This window comes from Oncorhynchus clarkii, chromosome 2 (genome assembly GCF_045791955.1).
Source record: "Oncorhynchus clarkii lewisi isolate Uvic-CL-2024 chromosome 2, UVic_Ocla_1.0, whole genome shotgun sequence".
Lineage (NCBI taxonomy): Eukaryota > Metazoa > Chordata > Actinopteri > Salmoniformes > Salmonidae > Oncorhynchus > Oncorhynchus clarkii.
The window spans coordinates 9,560,059-9,581,615 of record NC_092148.1 but is presented as its reverse complement, the minus strand read 5'-3'; the positions used below and the strand labels follow the sequence as shown (position 1 = coordinate 9,581,615).

The 21,557-nt window shown below is 44.9% G+C and overlaps 2 protein-coding genes across 4 annotated transcripts in view; one reads left to right on the top strand and one right to left on the bottom strand.

Annotated features, from left to right (window-relative positions):
• The window catches only part of LOC139420829 (cingulin-like), a 29,278-nt gene that overhangs the window by 2,683 nt on the left and 5,038 nt on the right, over positions 1-21,557 (top strand). For 2 of the 3 annotated variants that reach the window (XM_071171171.1, XM_071171187.1), the window contains exons 2-15: positions 6,937-7,981; positions 8,095-8,183; positions 8,281-8,350; positions 14,336-14,431; positions 15,006-15,127; positions 15,365-15,476; positions 15,570-15,782; positions 17,282-17,430; positions 18,333-18,453; positions 18,537-18,749; positions 18,865-19,086; positions 19,182-19,430; positions 19,594-19,764; positions 20,280-20,531. In XM_071171171.1, the coding sequence (XP_071027272.1) occupies positions 6,937-7,981; positions 8,095-8,183; positions 8,281-8,350; positions 14,336-14,431; positions 15,006-15,127; positions 15,365-15,476; positions 15,570-15,782; positions 17,282-17,430; positions 18,333-18,453; positions 18,537-18,749; positions 18,865-19,086; positions 19,182-19,430; positions 19,594-19,764; positions 20,280-20,531 (3,124 nt within the window). The remainder of the gene's footprint in view (positions 1-6,936; positions 7,982-8,094; positions 8,184-8,280; positions 8,351-14,335; positions 14,432-15,005; positions 15,128-15,364; positions 15,477-15,569; positions 15,783-17,281; positions 17,431-18,332; positions 18,454-18,536; positions 18,750-18,864; positions 19,087-19,181; positions 19,431-19,593; positions 19,765-20,279; positions 20,532-21,557) is intronic. The other variant, XM_071171179.1, reaches the window with a different exon arrangement.
• The window catches only part of LOC139420860 (protein C1orf43-like), a 65,133-nt gene continuing 54,649 nt past the window's right edge, over positions 11,074-21,557 (bottom strand). The window contains exon 8 of the transcript XR_011635553.1: positions 11,074-11,099. The gene's annotated coding sequence lies outside the window, so the exon portion shown is untranslated. The remainder of the gene's footprint in view (positions 11,100-21,557) is intronic.

Below are 21,557 nucleotides of genomic sequence, written 5' to 3'. Positions count from 1 at the left end.
TACGACATCTCAAAATGGACAAACAGTACTATTACTGTTTTTTACCCCCCTTGTTTTTCAAGCAAAGGTCTCAGCTAGTCGCCAGCTGAACTGAAGCATGCTGACGCCTAAAGGGAGTCCGTAATCTGAGGACTGTAGAGTCCTCACCTGGTCACACTGTAGTTAGTCTGTTGTTAGGCTGCAGGGCACCGTCCTTTACCTAATCTCTCTAAAGTACATAGTGTGAAGCACTGGCTAAACAGAAGCCTGTTGGTCTTAACCTCAGACAAGTATCCACAGTCAATCTCTGTTGAAGGTCCGGTCAGCTGCCTCGTGTGCTTCTTTCCAGAGAGAGAGACAGAGATTTAAAACCCAGGGGAGGGTTAGAGAGAGATGGCGGGATAGAGAGAGGTTAGCGGGATGGAGGGAAGTCTGGAGAGATAGAGGTTAGGAAGATGGATGAGGGAGGGATAGAGGTGAGGGAGGGATAGTGGTTAGGAAGATGGATTGAAGGATAGAGGTTAGGATGGGAGGGAGGGATAGAGGTTAGGGGGAGGGAAGAAGGGAGGTTATAGCGACAGGTTAGAGGGATAGAGGTGAGGGAGGGAGGGATAGAGGTTAGGAAGATATATCAAAGGATAGAGAGGGGTTAGGATGGGAGGGAGGGATGGAGGGAAGAAGGGAGGTTAGAGCGATAGACAAGTTAAAGAGATGGAGGGAGGGTCAGGTGCAGAACAGTGATATAAGTGAGGCAGACAGACAGACTGAGGGAGAGCTGGAGAGGGCCAGGGGGAGAAGAGTGTTGCGTTCCCAGCGTTTCTGCCCTCATTTTCTGCTCCACATCGTTTGGACAAAAGGATGGGCTCACTCTCTGTCCCCTGACTGTCTCCCCTTACCATCTCCTCTCCACTGTCCCCTTTCACTGCTTAGCAGCTGAACTGGCCTGTTGGAAGTGGCTTGACACACTGACACAGAAAGATGGGGAGAGAGAAAGGGAGGTGGAATGAGAGAGAAAGGGAGAGGGAAATGACTGGGGTCCACTCCTGTGTTCCTATTATGTTTGGTCCTATTCACTGTCAGTTCTCCCTGCTGAGACTGAGCCTCTGTCTCACACACGCACAAGCTAGCAGTGTTTCCCAATATGTTTCAGTACCAGGGACAGGCAAGCAATGCTCCCCCCTCCTTAGAATAGCCAAGTGCCTAGATTAAACTGTAGAATGCAATAAATCAATTTTCAGGAGGTCAGCAACATACTCCCAGGGACCAGGGATTGAGAAACACTGCTTTAAACTCAGCCTTCTACAACTGATTATGGATGATTAGCCTCTGCATGCAGAAAGAAGGCTTAATGTTGAAGATCCTTTGTATCTGTTGACCAACAGTGGGGCAAAAAAGTATTTAGTCAGCCACCAATTGTGCAAGTTCTCCCACTTAAAAAGATGAGAGGCCTGTAATTTTCATCATAGGTACACTTCAACTATGACAGACAAAATGAGAAAAAAAAATCCAGAAAATCACATTGTAGGATTTTTTATGAATTTATTTGCAAATTATGGTGGAAAATAAGTACTTGGTCATTAACAAAAGTTTATCTCAATACTCAATATACCCTTTGTTGGCAATGACAGAGGTCAAACGTTTTCTGTAAGTCTTCACAAGGTTTTCACACACTGTTGCTGGTATTTTGGCCCACTCCTCCATGCAGATCTCCTCTAGAGCAGTGATGTTTTGGGGCTGTTGCTGGGCAACATGGACTTTCAACTCCCTCCAAAGATTTTCTATGGGGTTGAGATCTGGAGACTGGCTAGGCCACTCCAGGACCTTGAAATGCTTCTTACGAAGCCACTCCTTCGTTGCCCGGGCGGTGTGTTTGGGATCATTGTCATGCTGAAAGACCCAGCCACGTCTCATCTTCAATGCCCTTGCTGATGGAAGGAGGTTGTCACTCAATCTCACGATACATGGCCCCATTCATTCTTTCCTTTACACGGATCAGTCGTCCTGGTCCCTTTGCAGAAAAACAGCCCCAAAGCATGATGTTTCCACCCCCATGCTTCACAGTAGGTATGGTGTTCTTTGGATGCAACTCAGCATTCTTTGTTCTCCAAACACGACGAGTTGAGTTTTTACCAAAAAGTTCTATTTTGGTTTCATCTGACGATATGACATTCTCCCAATCTTCTTCTGGATCATCCAAATGCTCTCTAGCAAACTTCAGACGGGCCTGGACATGTACTGGCTTAAGCAGGGGGACACGTCTGGCACTGCAGGATTTGAGTCCCTGGCGGCGTAGTGTGTTACTGATGGTAGGCTTTGTTACTTTGGTCCCAGCTCTCTGCAGGTCATTCACTAGATCCCCCCGTGTGGTTCTGGGATTTTTTTCTCACCGTTCTTGTGATCATTTTGACCCCACGGTGTGAGATCTTGCATGGAGCACCAGATCAAGGGAGATTATCAGTGGTCTTCCATTTCCTAATAATTCCTCCCACAGTTGATTTCTTCAAACCAAGCTGCTTACCTATTGCAGATTCAGTCTTCCCAGCCTGGTGCAGGTCTACAATTTTGTTTCTGGTGTCCTTTGACAGCTCTTTGGTCTTGGCCATAGTGGAGTTTGGAGTGTGACTGTTTGAGGATGTGGACAGGTGTCTTTTATACTGATAACAAGTTCAAACAGGTGCCATTAATACAGGTAACGAGTGGAGGACAGAGGAGCCTCTTATAGAAGAAGGTACAGGTCTGTGAGAGCCAGAAATCTTGCTTGTTTGTAGGTGACCAAATACTTATTTTTCACCATAATTTGCAAATAAATTCATAAAAAATCCTACAATGTGATTTTCTGGATTTTTTTTCTCCTTTTGCCTGCCATAGATGAAGTGTACCTATGATGAAAATTACAGGCCTCTCTCATCTTTTTAAGTGGGAGAACTTGCACAATTGGTGGCTGACTAAATACTTTTTTGCCCCACTGTATATCTGAAATAAATATCCTAGGCTTTCTGTTGTCCTCTGTCTGAAAGACCTGACTTGTAGCTGGCTTTGGGACCTCTTCACCACTACTTGGCCATTAGGAGGTGCGTGTGACTGTGTGTGTGTGTGTGACTGTGTGCGCGTGTTACGGTTGGTCGTCTGCACTAATGTACAGTGACGGGTGGCTTTTTCAATGGCATGCTTTGGATGTCTGTCTTAGGGCGAGGGATGTGCTAAGTGACGAGCTGAACTGTACACACACTGGAGTTGTAATGACAAAGGCATTTTGGGTTATGATTAATTGTCCTGCAAATGGCCACGGTTATTGTAATTTTTGTTGCAAAATGTTTTGAGCTTATGATGCATCTGTAAAAATGAGTTGGGACTAGAGGTCGACCGATTATGATTTTTCAACGCCGATACCGATTTACTTTAAAAAAAAAAAAAAACTGCTACCGATTAATCGGCAGATTTTTATATTTATATATTTATTTGTCATAATGTCAATTACAACAATACTGAATGAACAAAAACAACACTTTTTTTAAAAACTTAATATAATACATCAATAAAATCAATTTAGTATGTTCGATTTGGTGTAAATAATGCAAAAACAAAGTGTTGGAGAAGAAAGTAAAAGTGCAATATGTGCCATGTAAAAAAGCTAACGTTTAAGTTCCTTGCTCAGAACATATGAAAGCTGGTGGTTCCTTTTAACATGAGTCATCAATATTCCCAGGTAAGAAGTTTTAGGTTGTAGTTATTATAGAAATATTTCTCTCTGCCATTTGTATTTCATATACCTTTGACTATTGGATGTTCAAATAGGCACTTTAGTATTGCCAGCCTAATCTCGGGAGTTGATAGGCTTGAAGTCATAAACAGCGCAATGCTTGAAGCATTGCGAAGAGCTGCTGACACGCAGGAAAGTGCTGTTTGAAAGAATGCTTATGAGCCTGCTGCTGCCTACCACTGCTCAATCAGACTGCTATATCAAATCATAGACTTAATTATAATATAATAATACACAGAAATACCTTAGGTCATTAATATGGTCAAATCCGGAAACTATAATTTTGAAAACAAAACGTTTATTCTTTTAGTGAAATACGGAACCGTTCCGTATTTTATCTAACGGGTGGCATCCATAAGTTTAAATATTGTTGTTACATTGCACAACCTTAAATGTTATGTCATAATTATGTAAAATTCTGGCAAATTAGTTCCAACGAGCCAGGCGGCCCAAACTGTTGCATATACTCTGACTCTGTGTGCAATGAATGCAAAAGAAGTGACACAATTTCCCTAGTTAATATTGCCTGCTAACATGAATTTATTTTAACTAAATATGCATGTTTTAAAATATATACTTCTGTGTATTGATTTTAAGAAAGGCATTGATGTTTATGGCTAGGTACATTCGTGCAACGATTGTGCTTTTTTCCCGCAAATGCGCCTTTGTTAAATCATCCCCCGTTTGGCGAAGTTGGCTGTCTTTGTTAGGAAGAAATAGTCTTCACAGTTCGCAATGAGCCAGGCGGCCCAAACTGCTGCATATACCCTGACTCTGTTGCACAGAACGCAAGAGAAGTGACACAATTTCTCTAGTTAAAAACATTAAGGTTAGCAGGCAATATTAACTAAATATGCAGGTTTAAAAATATATACTTGTGTATTGATTTTAAGAAAGGCGTTGATGTTTATGGTTAGGTACACATTGGTGCAACGACAGTGCTTTTTCCACGAATGCGCTTGTTAAATCACCCGTTTGGCGAAGTAGGCTGTGATTCAATGATAAATGAACAGGCACCACATCGATTATATGCAACGCAGGACAAGCTAGATAAACTAGTAATATCATCAACCATGTGTAGTTAACTAGTGATTATTTTAAGATAGGTTTAATGCTAGCTAGCACCTTACTTTGGCTCCTTGCTGCACTCGCATAACAGGTAGTCAGCCTGCCACCCAGTCTCCTCGTGGAGTGCAATGTAATCGGCCATGATCGGTGTCCAAAAATGCCGATTACCAATTGTTATGAAAACTTGAAATCGGCCCTAATTAATTGGCCATTCCGATTAATCGGACGCCCTCTAGTTAGGATATACCTAATGAATACCACACAGCTTGGTGACACCCCTGTCTCCAAAATGAATGAGACAAATGAACCTGCTCCTTCCGACTGTGCCTTTCTGTTTGTAAAATAATTAGAATCTTTCCCACTTCATTTAAGAATAGTTTACGCAATATAAGTTTTTCTATCTTCTTGAATATAAAGTTGAATCCCCGTTCTACTAAAATTTTATTTATTATAACGATTATTTTAGTTCAAGATTGTCCTTTAATTGTCAGTTACAACATTATACGATAATTCTGCCAAGCCTAACACACACCCATCCCCTAGTCAGATTGACATATTAACCTCAACCTCTTCATTTTGTCATACTCATGTATCTGTCTGTACTGTAATGATATGAGCATAGCCATAGGAAGTAGTTTGGGGGTGGGGATGCTCATATCATTACAGTACAGACATATTATATGAGTATGACAAAATTACTAAGAGGTTGAGGTTAATCTGACTAGGGGATGGGTGTGTGTGTCTCCTCTCTCGTCCTGATAGCGAGGGCTTTGATTTATACTGGACACCATGTATAAACTGCACCAAGGTCTTCACTGACGCTCTTTACAACACCACTGATCACCTGTGAGCATGTGGGCCTGCTTGTACACAGTTCATTCCAGAGTGTGTATGAGGAGTGCAGGCATGTGTGGGGGCAGGGCTTCCTATCCACAGGAACAAGAGCTTGACATTGGTGTTATCACCACCATGACACACACTGATAAGAGAGGAAAAACTCTGTACTCTCTGTTTTTGTGTGTCAGTGAGGGAGGCAGCTGGAGAATGAAAGTTTGTCTGTGTGTAAAAGAGGGAGAGAATGAGAGAAGGGTGGTAACTGGGTTAGTGCCTGGTGTTGTAGTTGGTTGGTTATAAGTGCAAAGGAGACATGCTAATGAGACATGCAGTGTAATGACCTAGTGATGAGAGCTGACCATGTTAATGAGGCATGCAGTGTAATGACCTAGTGATGAGAGCTGACCATGTTAATGAGGCTAATGAGAGCTGACGTGGCACAGGTCACCATAGAGAGGGAGGCGGGAACTCCTGAGACATTTCAACACAAAAACATCAGATGAAGACGAGTGACAAAGGGACATGTAGAGGGAGGGAGACTGAGTTGACTTACTGAGGGAAACAGAGGGAGGATCCTTCACAAGGACTGGCTATGGATCATGTGTGATTACAGTTGATTGATCTAACAAAGATCCTAGATTGAGGAAGGAGTCTCACCTTTGCTGTGCTGGTTCGGCAGGGCTGGCCTGGCCTAGGCAGGGATTTCTAAAGAAGAGGAAACACTAAACCAACTGGAAGTCAAGAGAGAGAGCAAGAGAGTACACGTAAGGGGAGCCAGAGAGTGGGAGGTAGGGTGTGTGTGTTTCCAGGTTAATGAATAATGAAGGTCACTATGAACAAAGTCCATTCTAAAGCAACTCCACTGAGACTCATTCTCTCACACACCTTTGTAACTTGCAAACCCAATAGAAACACACACAGTCCACCATCTTTCTGTGTGTCTGCATGACATTCATACCAGTCAGATATTCAGTTGACGTACTTTCCCGGGAAAGAAAACAATAAATTACTGCTGTCACATTCACTTCTTTAAAGTATAACACTTGGAATTTTATTTATTTAACCTTTATTTAACTAGGTAGGCTAGTTGAGAACAAGTTCTCATTTACAACTGCGACCTGGCCAAGATAAAGCATAGCAGTGTGAACAGACAACAACACAGTCACACATGGAGTAAACAATAAACTGTATTAAAAATAGCTGTATTAATATTGTCTTTCCCCCTCTCCACTTTCTCTCCCCTTTCCCTGTCTCTCCTCCTCCGCCCCGTCCCCTCTCGCTCTCTCCCTCCCCAGTATGAGTACTCCGTCAGGTCGGAAGAGCCCTGTGGACTACGGGGTTCAGATCCGCTTCATCAACGAGTCAGGAGGGGGGCTCCCCTCGACCCAGCTGAGATCCAAGCCCTCCTCCACCTCTAAGTACGGGGTGGCTGTCAGGGTCCAGGGCATCGCTGGACAACCCTATGTGGTTATGAAGGACGGGGGCCCAAAGGGAGATTCGTATGGGGTGCAGCTCCGTACCCACTACCCCCCGGGTTACGGCAGTCTGCCCCGCAGGAGAGACCGAGAGGAGGGAGGGGGAGGGGGAGAGGGAGAGGGGGGAGGAGGGCAGGGAGGGGAGTTACGCAGGGCACAGTCACATGGTTCATTACTGGAGAGTGAGGGGGGAGGAGGATTTGGGAGACCACCAGGGGATGGGAGGTCTGGTAGCTATGGAAACCTGGATGGAGGGATTGGGGTTGCGGAAGAGAGAATGGATAGAGGAGGGGTGAGGGAGGGGGGTATGGGGAGGAATATAATGTGTGGGTCGTATCAGTCCGGGCTCAATGGGTCACTGGGGAGGGGAGGGGGGAGTCAGTATGCCCCTGACCTCCATCCTTCCCAAACAGATCAGCCCCCCCTGACCATGGCACACTCCCACCCCCAGAGCCTTCCTTACCCAGCACACCCCCACCCCCAGAGCCTTCCTTACCCAGCACAGCCCCACCCCCAGACCCCCGTCAACAGACTGATCAGCAGGTTTGACGGCAGCAGCAGTACCAGAGAACAACAGAGGGGGCGCTCTCCTGTAGCAGAGGACCCTAGAGACACCATCTCCTCTTCCCTCGCCCCCAACCCCTACTCCTCCCCTTCACCCTCTCTCACCCCCAACCCCTACTCCTCCCCTTCACCCTCTCTCACCCCCAACCCCTACTCCTCCCCTCCCTCCTCCACTCACAGCAGCCTGGGGCAGGGCCAAGGCTCCGTTAGCAAGGCAACGCCCCACCCAGTCAATCAGCGGGCTCCGCCGGGGAGGTTTGTCGCTGTGGAGACGCCGTCAGCCAATCGGACAGACCCGCTGGTAAGAGACTGGACGGGAGGGGAGAGCAGTTACTAACTAGTATACTTAGCTAGTACATTATCAATACCTCCAATAAAGTTTAAAAACATACTAACACTGAGCTCTGTCTAAAGGTGACCCCTGACCTTCTGCTTCAGAGTTCAGAGGTCACCAGTGAGGAGGAGCAGGTCATGCAGACCATCTACAGCGTCCTCAGAGAAGGGTACAGCATTTATCTTACGGTGTCATTCAACATTAATTCAGTCCAGTTATCAACATCCTTCTGACCATGTGTGTTTGACCTGTTGTTCACCCCTCAGGACTAGTGAGAGGGACTCCGTCATCAGACACAAAGTCAGGGTGATCTTCCAGAAGATCCAGGGACTCAAGGTACTTTAATATACAGTGCCTTCGGAAAGTATTCAGACCCCTTGACTTTTTCCACGTTTTTGTTATGTTACAGCCTTATTCTAAAATGGATTAAATAAAACATTTTCCTCAGCAATCTACACACAATACCCCATAATTACAAAGAAAAACAGGTTGTTAGAATTTTTGTTTTTACATAAGTATACAGACACTTTCCCTTTGATTGGAGTCCACCTGTGGTAAATTAAATTGAAAGGCACACACTTGTCTATATAAGGTCCCACAGCTGACAGTGCTCCAAGACAGGATCGCGTCGAGTGGCCAGATGGAAGCTACTCCTCGACGGCCTGCTTGGAGTTTGCCAAAAGGCACCTAAAGACTCTCAGACCATGAGAAACAAGATTCTCTGGTCTGATGAAAGCAAGATTAACTTGTTTGGCTTGAATGCCAAGCTTCACGTCTTGAGGAAACCTGGCACCATCCCTACGGTGAAGCGTGGTGGTGGCAGCATCATTCTGTGGGGATGTTTTTCAGCGGCAGTGACTGGGAGACTAGTCCGGATTGAGGGAAAGATGAACGGAGCAAAGTACAGAGATATTTGATGAAAACCTGCTCCAGAGCGCTCGTGACCTCAGACTAGAGGTCGACCGATTTTGATTTTTCAACGCCTATACCGATTACTGGAGGACCAAACATTTTTATTTTTTTTATTTGTAATAATGACAATTACAACAATACTGAATGAACACTTATTTTAACTTTATAATACATCAATAAAATCAATTTAGCCTCAAGTAAGAAATGAAACATGTTAAATTTGGTTTAAATAATGCAAAAACAAAGTGTTGGAGAAGAAACTAAAAGTGCAATATGTGCTATGTAGGAAAGCTAACCTTTAAGTTCCTTACTCAGAACATGAGAACATATGAAAGCTGGTGGTTCCTTTTAACATGAGTCTTCAATATTCAATATAGGTTTTAGTTATTATAGGAATTATAGGACTATTTCCCTCTATACCATTTGTATTTCATTAACCTTTGACTATTGGATGTTCTTATAGGCATTTTAGTATTGCCAGTGTAACAGTATAGCTCCCGTCCCTCTCCTCGCTCCTCCCTGAGCTCGAACCAGGAACACAATGACAACAGCCACTCTCGAAGCCGCGTTACCCATGCAGAACAAGGGAAACAACCACTGCAAGTCTCAGAGCGAGTGACGTTTGAAACGCTATTAGCGCGCTAACTAGCTAGCCATTTCACTTCGGTTACACCAGCCTTATCTCGGGAGTTGATAGGCTTGAAGTCATAAACAGCGCAATGCTTGACGCACAACGAAGAGCTGCTGGCAAAACACACAAAAGTGCTGTTTGAATTCATGTTTACGCGCCTGCTTCTGCCTACCACCGCTCAGTCAGATACTTAGATACTTGTATGCTTGTATGCTCAGTCAGATTATATGCAACGCAGGACACGCTAGATAATATCTAGTAATATCATCAACCATGTGTAGTTAACTAGTGTTTATGATTTATTGTTTTTTATAAGATAAGTTTAATGCTAGCTAGCAACTTACCTTGGCTTACTGCATTCGCGTAACAGGCAGTCTCCTTGTGGAGTGCAACGAGAGAGAGGCAGGTCGTTATTTCGTTGGACTAGTTAACTGTAAGGTTGCAAGATTGGGACCCCCGAGCTGACAAGGTGAAAATCTGTTCTGCCCCTGAACGAGGCAGTTATCCCACTGTTCCTAGGCCGTCATTGAAAATAAGAATGTGTTCTTAACTGACTTGCCTAGTTAAATAAAGGTATAAAAAAAAAATGCCGCCCAAAAGTACCGATTTCTGATTGTTATGAACTTGAAATCGGCCCTTTTGATTTGAAAAATTAATCGGTCGACCTCTACCTCAGACTGGGGCAAAAGTTCACCTTCCAATAGGACAACGACCCTAAGCACACAGCCAAGACAACACAGAGTGGCTTTGGGACAAGTCTCTGAATGTCCTTGAGTGGCCCAGCCAGAGCCTGGTCTCTGGAGAGACCTTAAAATAGTTGTGCAGCGACACTCCCCATCCAACCTGACAGAGCTTGAGAGGATCTGCAGAGAAGAATGTGAGAAACTCCAAATACAGGTGTGACAAGCTTTTATTTTATTATTTATTTAAACTTTTATTTAACTAGGCAAGTCAGTTAACAGAACAGATTACCATGACAGGCAACCAAAAGGCACAAAGCCTCTTTCGGGGACATACCCAAGAAGAAGAGGCTGTAATCGCTGCCAAAGGTGCTTCAACAAAGTACTGCGTAGAGGGTCTGAATACTTATGTCAACGTGATATTTCAGTTTTTATTTTTAATACATTTGCAAAAATGTCTAAACCTGTTTTTGCTTTGTCATTATGAGGTATTGTGTGTAGATTGATGGAAAACAACAATTTAATTCATGTCAGAATAAAGCTGTAACGTAACAAAATGTGGAAAATGTCGAGGGGTCTGAATACTTTCCGAATGCACTATACACCTTAGTAGTACTCTTAGTATACATCTTAGTATACATCTTAGTACTCTTATGGTACTCTTAGTGAGCTCCAAAAGTATTGGGACAGTGTCACACTTTTCGGTTGTTTTGGATGTTCAGATAGGAATAGAATATGTTCATGTGGATGCATAGTCCTGAATGAATATTTCATTTTTTATTTCACCTTTATTTAACTAGGAAAGTCAATTAAGAACAAATTCTTATTTTCAATGACGGCCTAGGAACAGTGGGTTAACTGCCTTGTTCAGGGGCAGAACGACAGATTTTTATCTTGTCAGCTCAGGGATTTGTTCTTGCAACCTTTCGGTTACAAGTCCAACACTCTAACCACTAGGCTACATGCCGCCCCATAATGATGAGTGAGAAAGTTAGACGCACATATCATACCCCCCCTGCTAACCTCTTACCATTACAATAACAAGGGAGGTTAGAATTTTATATCATACCCCCAAGACATGCTAACCTCTTACCATTACAATAACAAGGGAGGTTAGCATTTTTTGCTGAGTAAGATATTTATGCCTCTTCCGTTCTCACTCATCATTATTCAGGATTATCCATAATCATGGCAGTATACACATTATTAATGTAGAAGTGTTTAGAAACGTATATTCTATTCTTATTACCAATAAAACTAACTCCAAAATGACACATTAATTACCATTAATTTCTATTGGGCAAAAAATGATCAAACGCTACCAAAACAAACAGCAAATGCGTCCAACAAGCTTGATGTAATCATTGTTTTCTAGGAATATGGGACCAAATACTAAACGTTTTACTACTTTTTAATACACAAGTGAATTTGTCCCAATACTTCTGGTCCTCTAAAATGGGCTATCTACAAAGAGTGCTGTAATTTCGAAACGGTTCACCTGATATGGATGAAAACACCCTCCAATCAAAGCTGACAGTCTGCACTTTAACCTCATAGTCATTGTATCATTTCAAATCCAAAGTACAGAGCAAAAAATAAAACAATGTTACTGTCCCAATACTTTTGGAGCTCTCTGTACATCTCCATACACCTCAGTAGTACTTTAATACACATCTCTATACACCTCAGTAGTACTCTAATATACAGTACCAGCCAAAATGTTGGACACACCTACTCATTCCAAGGTTGTTCTTTATTTTTACTATTTTATACATAAAAGAAAATGCATACAATAAAGAAAAACCCTTGAATGAGTAGGTGTGTCCAAACATTTGACTGGTACTGTACATCTCTATACACCTCCGTAGTACTCTAATATACATCTCTATACATCTCTGCGGTACTCTAATATACATCTCTATACATCTCCGCGGTACTCTAATGTACATCTCTATACACCTCTGCGGTACTCTAATATACACCTGCGGTACTCTAATATACACCTCTGCGGTACTCTAATATACATCTCCTCTGTATTCTAATATACATCTCTATACACCTCTGCGGTACTCTAATATACATCTCTATACACCTCCGTGGTACTCTAATATACATCTCCGCGGTACTCTAATATACACCTCCGCGGTATTCTAATATACATCTCTATACACCTCCGCGGTACTCTAATATACGTCTTCGTGGTACTCTAATATACATCTCCGCGGTATTCTAATATACATCTCTATACACCTCCGTGGTACTCTAATATACACCTCCGCGGTATTCTAATATACATCTCTATACACCCCCCCGGTACTCTAATATACATCTCTATACACCTCCGCGGTACTCTAATATACGTCTCTATACACCTCCGCGGTACTCTAATATACATCTCTATACACCTCCGTGGTACTCTAATATACACGTCCGCGGTACTCTAATATACACCTCCGTGGTACTCTAATATACACCTCCGTGGTACTCTAATATACACCTCCGTGGTACTCTAATATACACCTCCGTGGTACTCTAATATACACGTCCGCGGTACTCTAATATACATCTCTATACACCTCCGCGGTACTCTAATATACACCTCCGCGGTACTCTAATATACATCTCTATACACCTCCGTGGTACTCTAATATACATCTCCGTGGTACTCTAATATACATCTCTATACAACTCCGCGGTACTCTAATATACATCTCTATACACCTCCGCAGTACTGTAATATACATCTCCGCGGTACTCTAATATACATCTCTATACACCTCCGCGGTACTCTAATATACATCTCTATACACCTCCGCGGTACTCTAATATACATCTCTATACACCTCCGTGGTACTCTAATATACATCTCCGCGGTACTCTAATATACATCTCTATACACTTTTGTAGTACCCTAATATACGTCTCTGCTGTACTCTAATAAACATCGCTGCTGTACTCTAATAAACATCTCTGCTGTACTCTAATAAACATCGCTGCTGTACTCTAATAAACATCTCTGCTGTACTCTAATAAACATCTCTGCTGTACTCTAATAAACATCGCTGCAGTACTCTAATAAACATCTCTGCTGTACTCTAATATACATCTCTGCTGTACTCTAATAAACATCGCTGCTGTACTCTAATATACATCTCTGCTGTACTCTAATATACATCTCTGCTGTACTCTAATATACATCTCTATACACCTCTGCGGTACTCTAATATACATCTCTATACACCTCCTCGGTACTCTAATGCACATCTCTATACACCTCAAATAGTATTCTAATATACATATCTATACACTTTTGTAGTACCCTAATAAACATCTCTGCAGCACTCTAATATACATCGCTGCAGCACTCTAATATACATCTCTGCTGTACTCTAATAAACATCTCTGCAGCACTCTAATATACATCTCTGCAGTACTCTAATATACATCTCTGCTGTACTCTAATAAACATCTCTGCTGTACTCTAATAAACATCTCTGCTGTACTCTAATAAACATCTCTGCAGCACTCTAATAAACATCTCTGCTGTACTCTAATAAACATCTCTGCTGTACTCTAATAAACATATCTGCTGTACTCTAATAAACATCTCTGCTGTACTCTAATATACATCTCTGCTGTACTCTAATAAACATCTCTGCTGTACTCTAATAAACATCTCTGCTGTACTCTAATAAACATCTCTGCTGTACTCTAATAAACATCTCTGCTGTACTCTAATAAACATATCTGCTGTACTCTAATAAACATCTCTGCTGTACTCTAATAAACATCTCTGCTGTACTCTAATAAACATCTCTGCAGTACTCTAATAAACATCTCTGCTGTACTCTAATATACATCGCTGCAGCACTCTAATATACATCTCTGCTGCACTCTAATATACATCTCTGCTGTACTCTAATAAACATCTCTGCAGTACTCTAATATACATCTCTGCTGTACTCTAATATACATCGCTGCAGTACTCTAATATACATCTCTGCTGTACTCTAATATACATCGCTATTTCAGTTTGTCATTGGTGGTGCCAGCTGTCATTCTATGGGGTATCCACTAAAGTCACTCTCCCCCTCTCAGCCCAGTGAGAGTTCTGGCGAGGAGTGGAGGAGAGAAAAGAGGGATCTGGAGAGGAAGATGATGGAGCTACAGACCTCTCTACAGGAGGAGAGGAGGGTGAGTGGAGGAGAGTAGGAGAAAAAGAGGAAGGAGTGATCATTTGGGACGTGATGGAAAGAGTAGAGCGATGGTGTTTGTTTGGCACCTAGGAGACTCTCACGGTGAGCTGTTTCAACAGTACACACACCAGCTGAGCCCACCGTGTGTGCGTTTTCTGAGAGGAGCTGATGTTTTTAGTGGCAGTCTAATCTGAATGCCCTAAAAGCCCTGTAAATGGACCACAGATGATTTTAAACCAGTTTAAACCTGTTGGGTTAGAGGTGGACACACACACAGTCTTCTATCTGATAATGAGTCATTATGTGTTGGCTTAAGGGAGTTGGACTAGTATTTAACTCTAACACCCTATAATCACTTAATCATGTATGTGAATTCTACTGAGGAAACACGCAAGCCTGTCCTATTCTGAAGAACACACAGACATAAACGCACAGCATGTTTAAATAGAGAATCATGCCTGTTTCTAATGGTGTAATTAAATACTACCACTCTGTCACCTCCCCACTGTCTGTCGTTGTCTGATGTTGTGGTGGTCATGTAGCCTACAGTACAGGACTGTGTGTGTGCATAGGGCTCTGTGGGCAGCTCTGACCCTGTGTTAAAGGCAGAGCTGGATTCATGTCTGGATGAGAACATGCAGCTCCAGGAGACTGTGGACAGGAAGAAGACTGAACTACACCAGACACACTCTGAGTGAGTAACAGTGAGCAGGACAAATGACCTGGGTAGAAGGAAACCTTGAGAGGAACCAGGCAGGTTGAAAGTGACTCCAGGCTGCTGGATCAGAACTGGTTATAATGATGGCTTATTGAAAGGTTCTCTGTTAGTTGAGATAAAGAGCATCAGATCTCTCTTGTAAAATAGATTTTATCTCGATGAGATCGACCTGTAGAAATAAAGGTTAAATGAATAAATCATGGTCTCTATCAGGCTGAGTCAGTTGCGTATGGAGAGAGAGAGTGCTGAGTCCAGAGTCAGAGAGATGGAGGACCGACTGGGCGAGCTACAGGAGGAGCTGAGGACAGAGAACGGCAACAAGACGGTAACACAACATTTGGGTGGTCTTGAGACACAAGATCTTTGTTGTGCACTCTTTGTAACTGTCCTGTGTTATGTGTGTATTGTGTGTCTACAGGACCTGGTGGCGTGTCAAGCGTCTCTGTTGGAGGTGTCCATGTTGAAGCAGAAGCTGGAGGATTCTCTGAGACAGAGAGAGAGGGAGCTGACGGCCCTGAAGGGAGCTCTGAAGGACGAGGTGGCCACGCACGACAAAGACATGGAGACACTTCGAGAACAGTACAGCACTGACATGGAGAGACTGAGGAGTACTGTGGAGCAGGTCTCACAGGTACACACACACGTTTCAGCGTTTATTCACCATGGTCACAGGATACAACCGGTGGAAAACGGTAGTCAAATTCTGACTTGAGAGCTCTTTCCCACCCACACGCGTGCACTGAGGGAGCAGCAGAGCGTGAAGTGATTGAGACCCACTGGACTTGCTTCACACCGGGGCATTATAGCAGATTACACCGTTACGTTTGACTGCACAGAGCCACAAGCAGTACATCAGCTGATCTCACATTCTTAATGACACGTCTTTCTCCCTCTCTCTCCCCACACTCTCTCTCATATCATCCTCCCTCTCGCCACTCTCTCTCTCATATCCATCCTCCCTCTCTTCTCTCCCCCCTACCTCTCTCTCCCCACACTCTCTCTCTCATATCATCCTCCCTCTCTCTTCTCTCCCCCTACCTCTCCCCCTACACTCTCTCATATCCACCCTCTCTCTCTCTTCTCTCCTCCCTACCTCTCTCCCTACACTCTCTCATATCCACCCTCTCTCTCTCTTCTCTCCCCCTTACCTCTCTCCCTACACTCTCTCATATCCACCCTCTCTCTCTTCTCTCCCCCCTACCTCTCTCCCTACACTCTCTCATATCCACCCTTCCTCTCTCTCCCTACACTCTCTCATATCCACCCTCCCTCTCTCTCCCTACACTCTCTCATATCCACCCTCCCTCTCTCTCCCTACACTCTCTCATATCCACCCTCCCTCTCTCTCCCTACACTCTCTCATATCCACCCTCCCTCTCTCTCCCTACACTCTCTCATATCCACCCTCCCTCTCTCTCCCTACACTCTCTCATATCCACCCTCCCTCTCTCTCCCTACACTCTCTCATATCCATCCTCCCTCTCTCTCCCTACACTCTCATATCCACCCTCCCTCTCTCTCCCTACACTCTCATATCCACCCTCCCTCTCTCTCCCTACACTCTCTCATATCCATCCTCCCTCTCTCTCCCGACACTCTCATATCCACCCTCCTCTCTCTCTCCCTACACTCTCATATCCACCCTCCCTCTCTCTCCCTACACTCTCTCATATCCACCCTCCCTCTCTCTCCCTACACTCTCTCATATCCACCCTCCCTCTCTCTCCCTACACTCTCTCATATCCATCCTCCCTCTCTCTCCCTACACTCTCATATCCACCCTCCCTCTCTCTCCCTACACTCTCTCATATCCACCCTCCCTCTCTCTCCCTACACTCTCTTCTCTACACTCCCTCTCCCTCTCTCTCCCTACACTCTCTCTCTCTCCACCCTCCCTCTCTCTCCCTACACTCTCTCATATCCACCCTCCCTCTCTCTCCCTACACTCTCTTCTCTCCCCTCTCCCTCTCTCTCCCTACACTCTCTTCTCTCCACCCTCCCTCTCTCTCCCTACACTCTCTCATATCCACCCTCCCTCTCTCTCCCTCTCTCTCCCCCTCTCTCTTCTCTGTCTCATATCCACTCTCTCCCATATCCACTCTCTCTCTCCCCCTCCTTCTCTCTCCCCAGTCTCAGGCGGGTATCGAGTCAGAGCGGTTGCGTGTGAATGCGTCGGTGCGTACTCTACAGCAGCAGCTGGAAGACTGCAGGGACGAGAGTGGCCACTGGATGACGCAGTTCCACAATACTAGAGATGAACTACGGACCACCAAACAGGAGTGAGTACACGCACCTACAGAGAATACAACCTTACTGTGAAATGCTTACTTATAAGCCCTTAACCAACAATGCAGTTTTGAGAAAAATAGGAGTTAAGTAAAATAGATAAGTAATAAATAACAGTAACAAAGGAAGTTTGACTGGTACAAGTACACACACACACTTCACTTACAAAGTCTTGCACATCTCTTCCTGTTTTTCAACCATCCATGTATAGATCTATGTAACCATCCACATGTCCCATTTCTATCCTCTGTCCTCTCAGTTCTCTCATTCTGTACCGTTAATGTCTCCTCCTCATTGTGTCTTATTGGCTAGAGACCCATCCATCATCCCTGAGCCACTGTGAGGGAGCCTATATATGTGCTGTCTATGCTGTATATAGGTATAGCCGTTGCTAGTAGCTGTTGCTATTAGCCGTTGCTAACCCAATTTCCGCGCCCTGTGGAAATGTAATTAACATATTAAAAAATCCCATCAAAATGTCTCGTTTTAAGCTAGAGAGATGTTTTTTTTGCATGGGCTGCATGCATGTTAGTATCTGTGGTATTACCATCTTAAAACAATTCCATATTTTAGAATCCCCCGGCTTAGACTCTAGAGGGTTTTAATAGCTGTGGTTAATAGCCGGGGTTTATGGCCGTGTAGCTGACATTCCAGTTAAACCAGCTTCTGTGTTTCTCTATTTGACTGACTGAAGAAATTGTGATACCATAGAATGACCTCATTTTAACAACTAAATGTTTGATCAACTTTGAGGGACTGATATCAGCATTGGAGATTGAACTGTAGCTTCTGTGATCAAACTAAATGATGTCTGATCAGTGCTGATCTCTGACTTGATTTCTAGATTTTGAAATGGATCTTGTATTGGTTAAAATGGTGTGTGTTTGTGTTGCAGGATGCTGCAGGCTCGTCTGGAGAAAGAGGAGCTTGAGGAAGAACTGAATGAAGTACAAGAGAGGGTCAACACCATGAAACAGCAGATACCAGACCCCAGTCATACACACACACTCAACCAGGTACACACACACACACACTGATTCTGACAAACACACACACTCAACCAGGTACACACTGACACGGTTCTCCGCTGTAATTTCAGGAGCTGCAGAATTTGCGTGCCGATCTGCAGCAGGCCCAATCAGAGGCAGAGAAGAAAAGGGCGGAGCTCGATAAAAAGGTTATGGAGGTAATCTCCCTGAAGAAGGCCAACCAGGAGCAGGAGGCGGAGCTCAAGTATGAGATGGACAGGCTGAGGGGCCAATCAAATCGAGCCAAAGAGGATCTGGCCAAGGCCCAGGAGAGAACCAAACAGGTGTGTGTTGTGTAGTACCAGCTATGTGACTGGGAAAGATGGCCACTTTTTCTCCCTTATATTCATAATCTCCATCCTTCTCTCAACCACTCGCCTCTTTTGTTTCTCTCCATAGCTCCCTGACCCGTCGGTCGTGTCTGGCCTGCAGTCAGAGTTGACTGATGCTCGTGGGGAGAGAGACCGACTGGGAGAGAAACTCTCCAGCACTGAGCAGGAGCTGCAGTCAAACACAGAGCGGCTGGCCAGAACCCAGACAGAATTAAACGCTCTCAGAGACTCACAGCAGGAGCAGGAGGCAGCTAACACACGCCTCCGAGAGAAACTCTCACGCCTGGAGGTGAGACATACACACACATTACACTACCTCTTTCTCACAGCTCTTTGTTAGTGGGTGTGTTGTTTCACAGTATGTATTTGTGTGTGTCCCCCCAGTCTCAGCTGGCTTCCAGTGCATCAGAGAGTTCGGAGGCAGAGATGTCCCTCCAGGCGGAGTTGAGGGGGCTGAGGCAGGAGCTTGACGAGGCCAGGAGAGAAACCTCTCGGCTGGGCCAGGACCACCGGCAGCTCAGCTTGCGTCTGGAGGACAGGGAGAAGGAGAGGGACCAGCTCACACAGACCAACACACAGCTGGAGGAACAGAGGAGACAGCAGGAGCGGTCCCTGGACAAACTCAATAAGGAGGTGAGGAGTGTGTGTCTACATGGGTTTTTCTGATGCTCTGTGTACTGCATTGAAGTGCTGTGTTTACAAATGTACACTGTGCAAATAAAAATCTCTCTCTCTCTGTCCTCTTACTCCTTGCGATCTCCCTACTCTCACTCTGCCTCTTTCTCTGTCCATGTAGTTTGAGTCTCTGTCCCAGTCGTCTGGTGAGGAGGTGCAGGTTCTCAGGGCCCAGCTGGAGGAACAGAGAGAGAGATCTCGCAGGGAGACACAGGAGGCCCAGAGGCAGGGCAATGACACACTGGTAGAACTGGAGAGGAGCCAGACTTCCCACAAGATGCTGGAGGAGGAGGTGAGAGAGAGGAAGGGACGGGGTGAGAGAGAAGGAGGAGGAAAAGAGAGAGGAGACGGAGGAGGAAAGGTTCTTCAGGAGGTGAGAGAGAGAGAGATGGATGGATGGAGGAAGGGAGGGGGTGAGAGAGGAGGAGGAGGAGGAAAAGAGGGAGGAGACAGAGGAGGAAAGGGTCTTCAGGAGGTGAGAGAGATGGATGGAGGGAGGAATGGACGGGGTGAGAGAGGAGGGAGGAGACGGACGAGGAAAGGGTCTTCAAGAGGTGATGGTATTGGTCAGGGGTAGTCAACTCTCACCCTACGAGGTCCGGAGCCTGCTGCTTTTCTGTTCTACCTGATAATGAATTGCACCCACCTGGTGTCCCAGGTCTAAATCAGTCCCTCATTAGAGGGGAACAATGAAAAAACACAGTGGAACTGGCTTTGAGGTCCAGAGATGAGTTTGAGGGGTGAAGGTGATTCGTCTTTAACGCTGATCCAGAGTGTATGTGTGTGTGTGTGTGTGTCGTGCGCCAGGCGTCCCGTCAGAAGAAGGAGCTGCTCTCTGTGGTTGAGGAGAGAGACAATGTTCAGCTGGACAAGGAGCTGCTCACCAACCGCCTGCACCACCTAGAGGCTGAACTGGAGAACAGCAGGAGCAGCCTCACAGACAAGAGCAGGGAGCTCCGCAGCACGGAGGACAAGATGAAACGACTGGAGCTGGAGCTGGAGGAGGAGAAGGGATCTGTGGAGCTACTCACTGACAGAGTTACCAGGACCAGAGACCAGGTACACACACACACTATAAATGTGTGCCTAGCAGCTTTCACCAGTCTGTTGGTTAACAGTTGAAAGAACCAGGACCAGAGACCAGGTACACACACACTTTCACCAGTCTGTTGGTTAACAGTTGAAAGAACCAGGACCAGAGACCAGGTACACACACACACACACTTTCACCAGTCTGTTGGTTAACAGTTGAAAGAACCAGGACCAGAGACCAGGTACACACACACTTTCACCAGTCTGTTGGTTAACAGTTGAAAGAACCAGGACCAGAGACCAGGTACACACACACACACACTTTCACCAGTCTGTTGGTTAACAGTTGAAAGAACCAGGACCAGAGACCAGGTACACACACACACACACTTTCACCAGTCTGTTGGTTAACAGTTGAAAGAACCAGGACCAGAGACCAGGTACACACACACACACACTTTCACCAGTCTGTTGGTTAACAGTTGAAAGAACCAGGACCAGAGAACAGGTACACACACACACACACACTTTCACCAGTCTGTTGGTTAACAGTTGAAAGAACCAGGACCAGAGACCAGGTACACACACACACACACACTTTCACCAGTCTGTTGGTTAACAGTTGAAAGAACCAGGACCAGAGACCAGGTACACACACACACACACACTTTCACCAGTCTGTTGGTTAACAGTTGAAAGAACCAGGACCAGAGACCAGGTACACACACACACACACTTTCACCAGTCTGTTGGTTAACAGTTGAAAGAACCAGGACCAGAGACCAGGTACACACACACACACACTATAAATGTGTGCCTAGCAGCTTTCACCAGTCTGTTGGTTAACAGTTGAAAGAACCAGGACCAGAGACCAGGTACACACACACACACACACTTTCACCAGTCTGTTGGTTAACAGTTGAAAGAACCAGGACCAGAGACCAGGTACACACACACACACACTTTCACCAGTCTGTTGGTTAACAGTTGAAAGAACCAGGACCAGAGACCAGGTACACACACACACACACACTATAAATGTGTGCCTAGCAG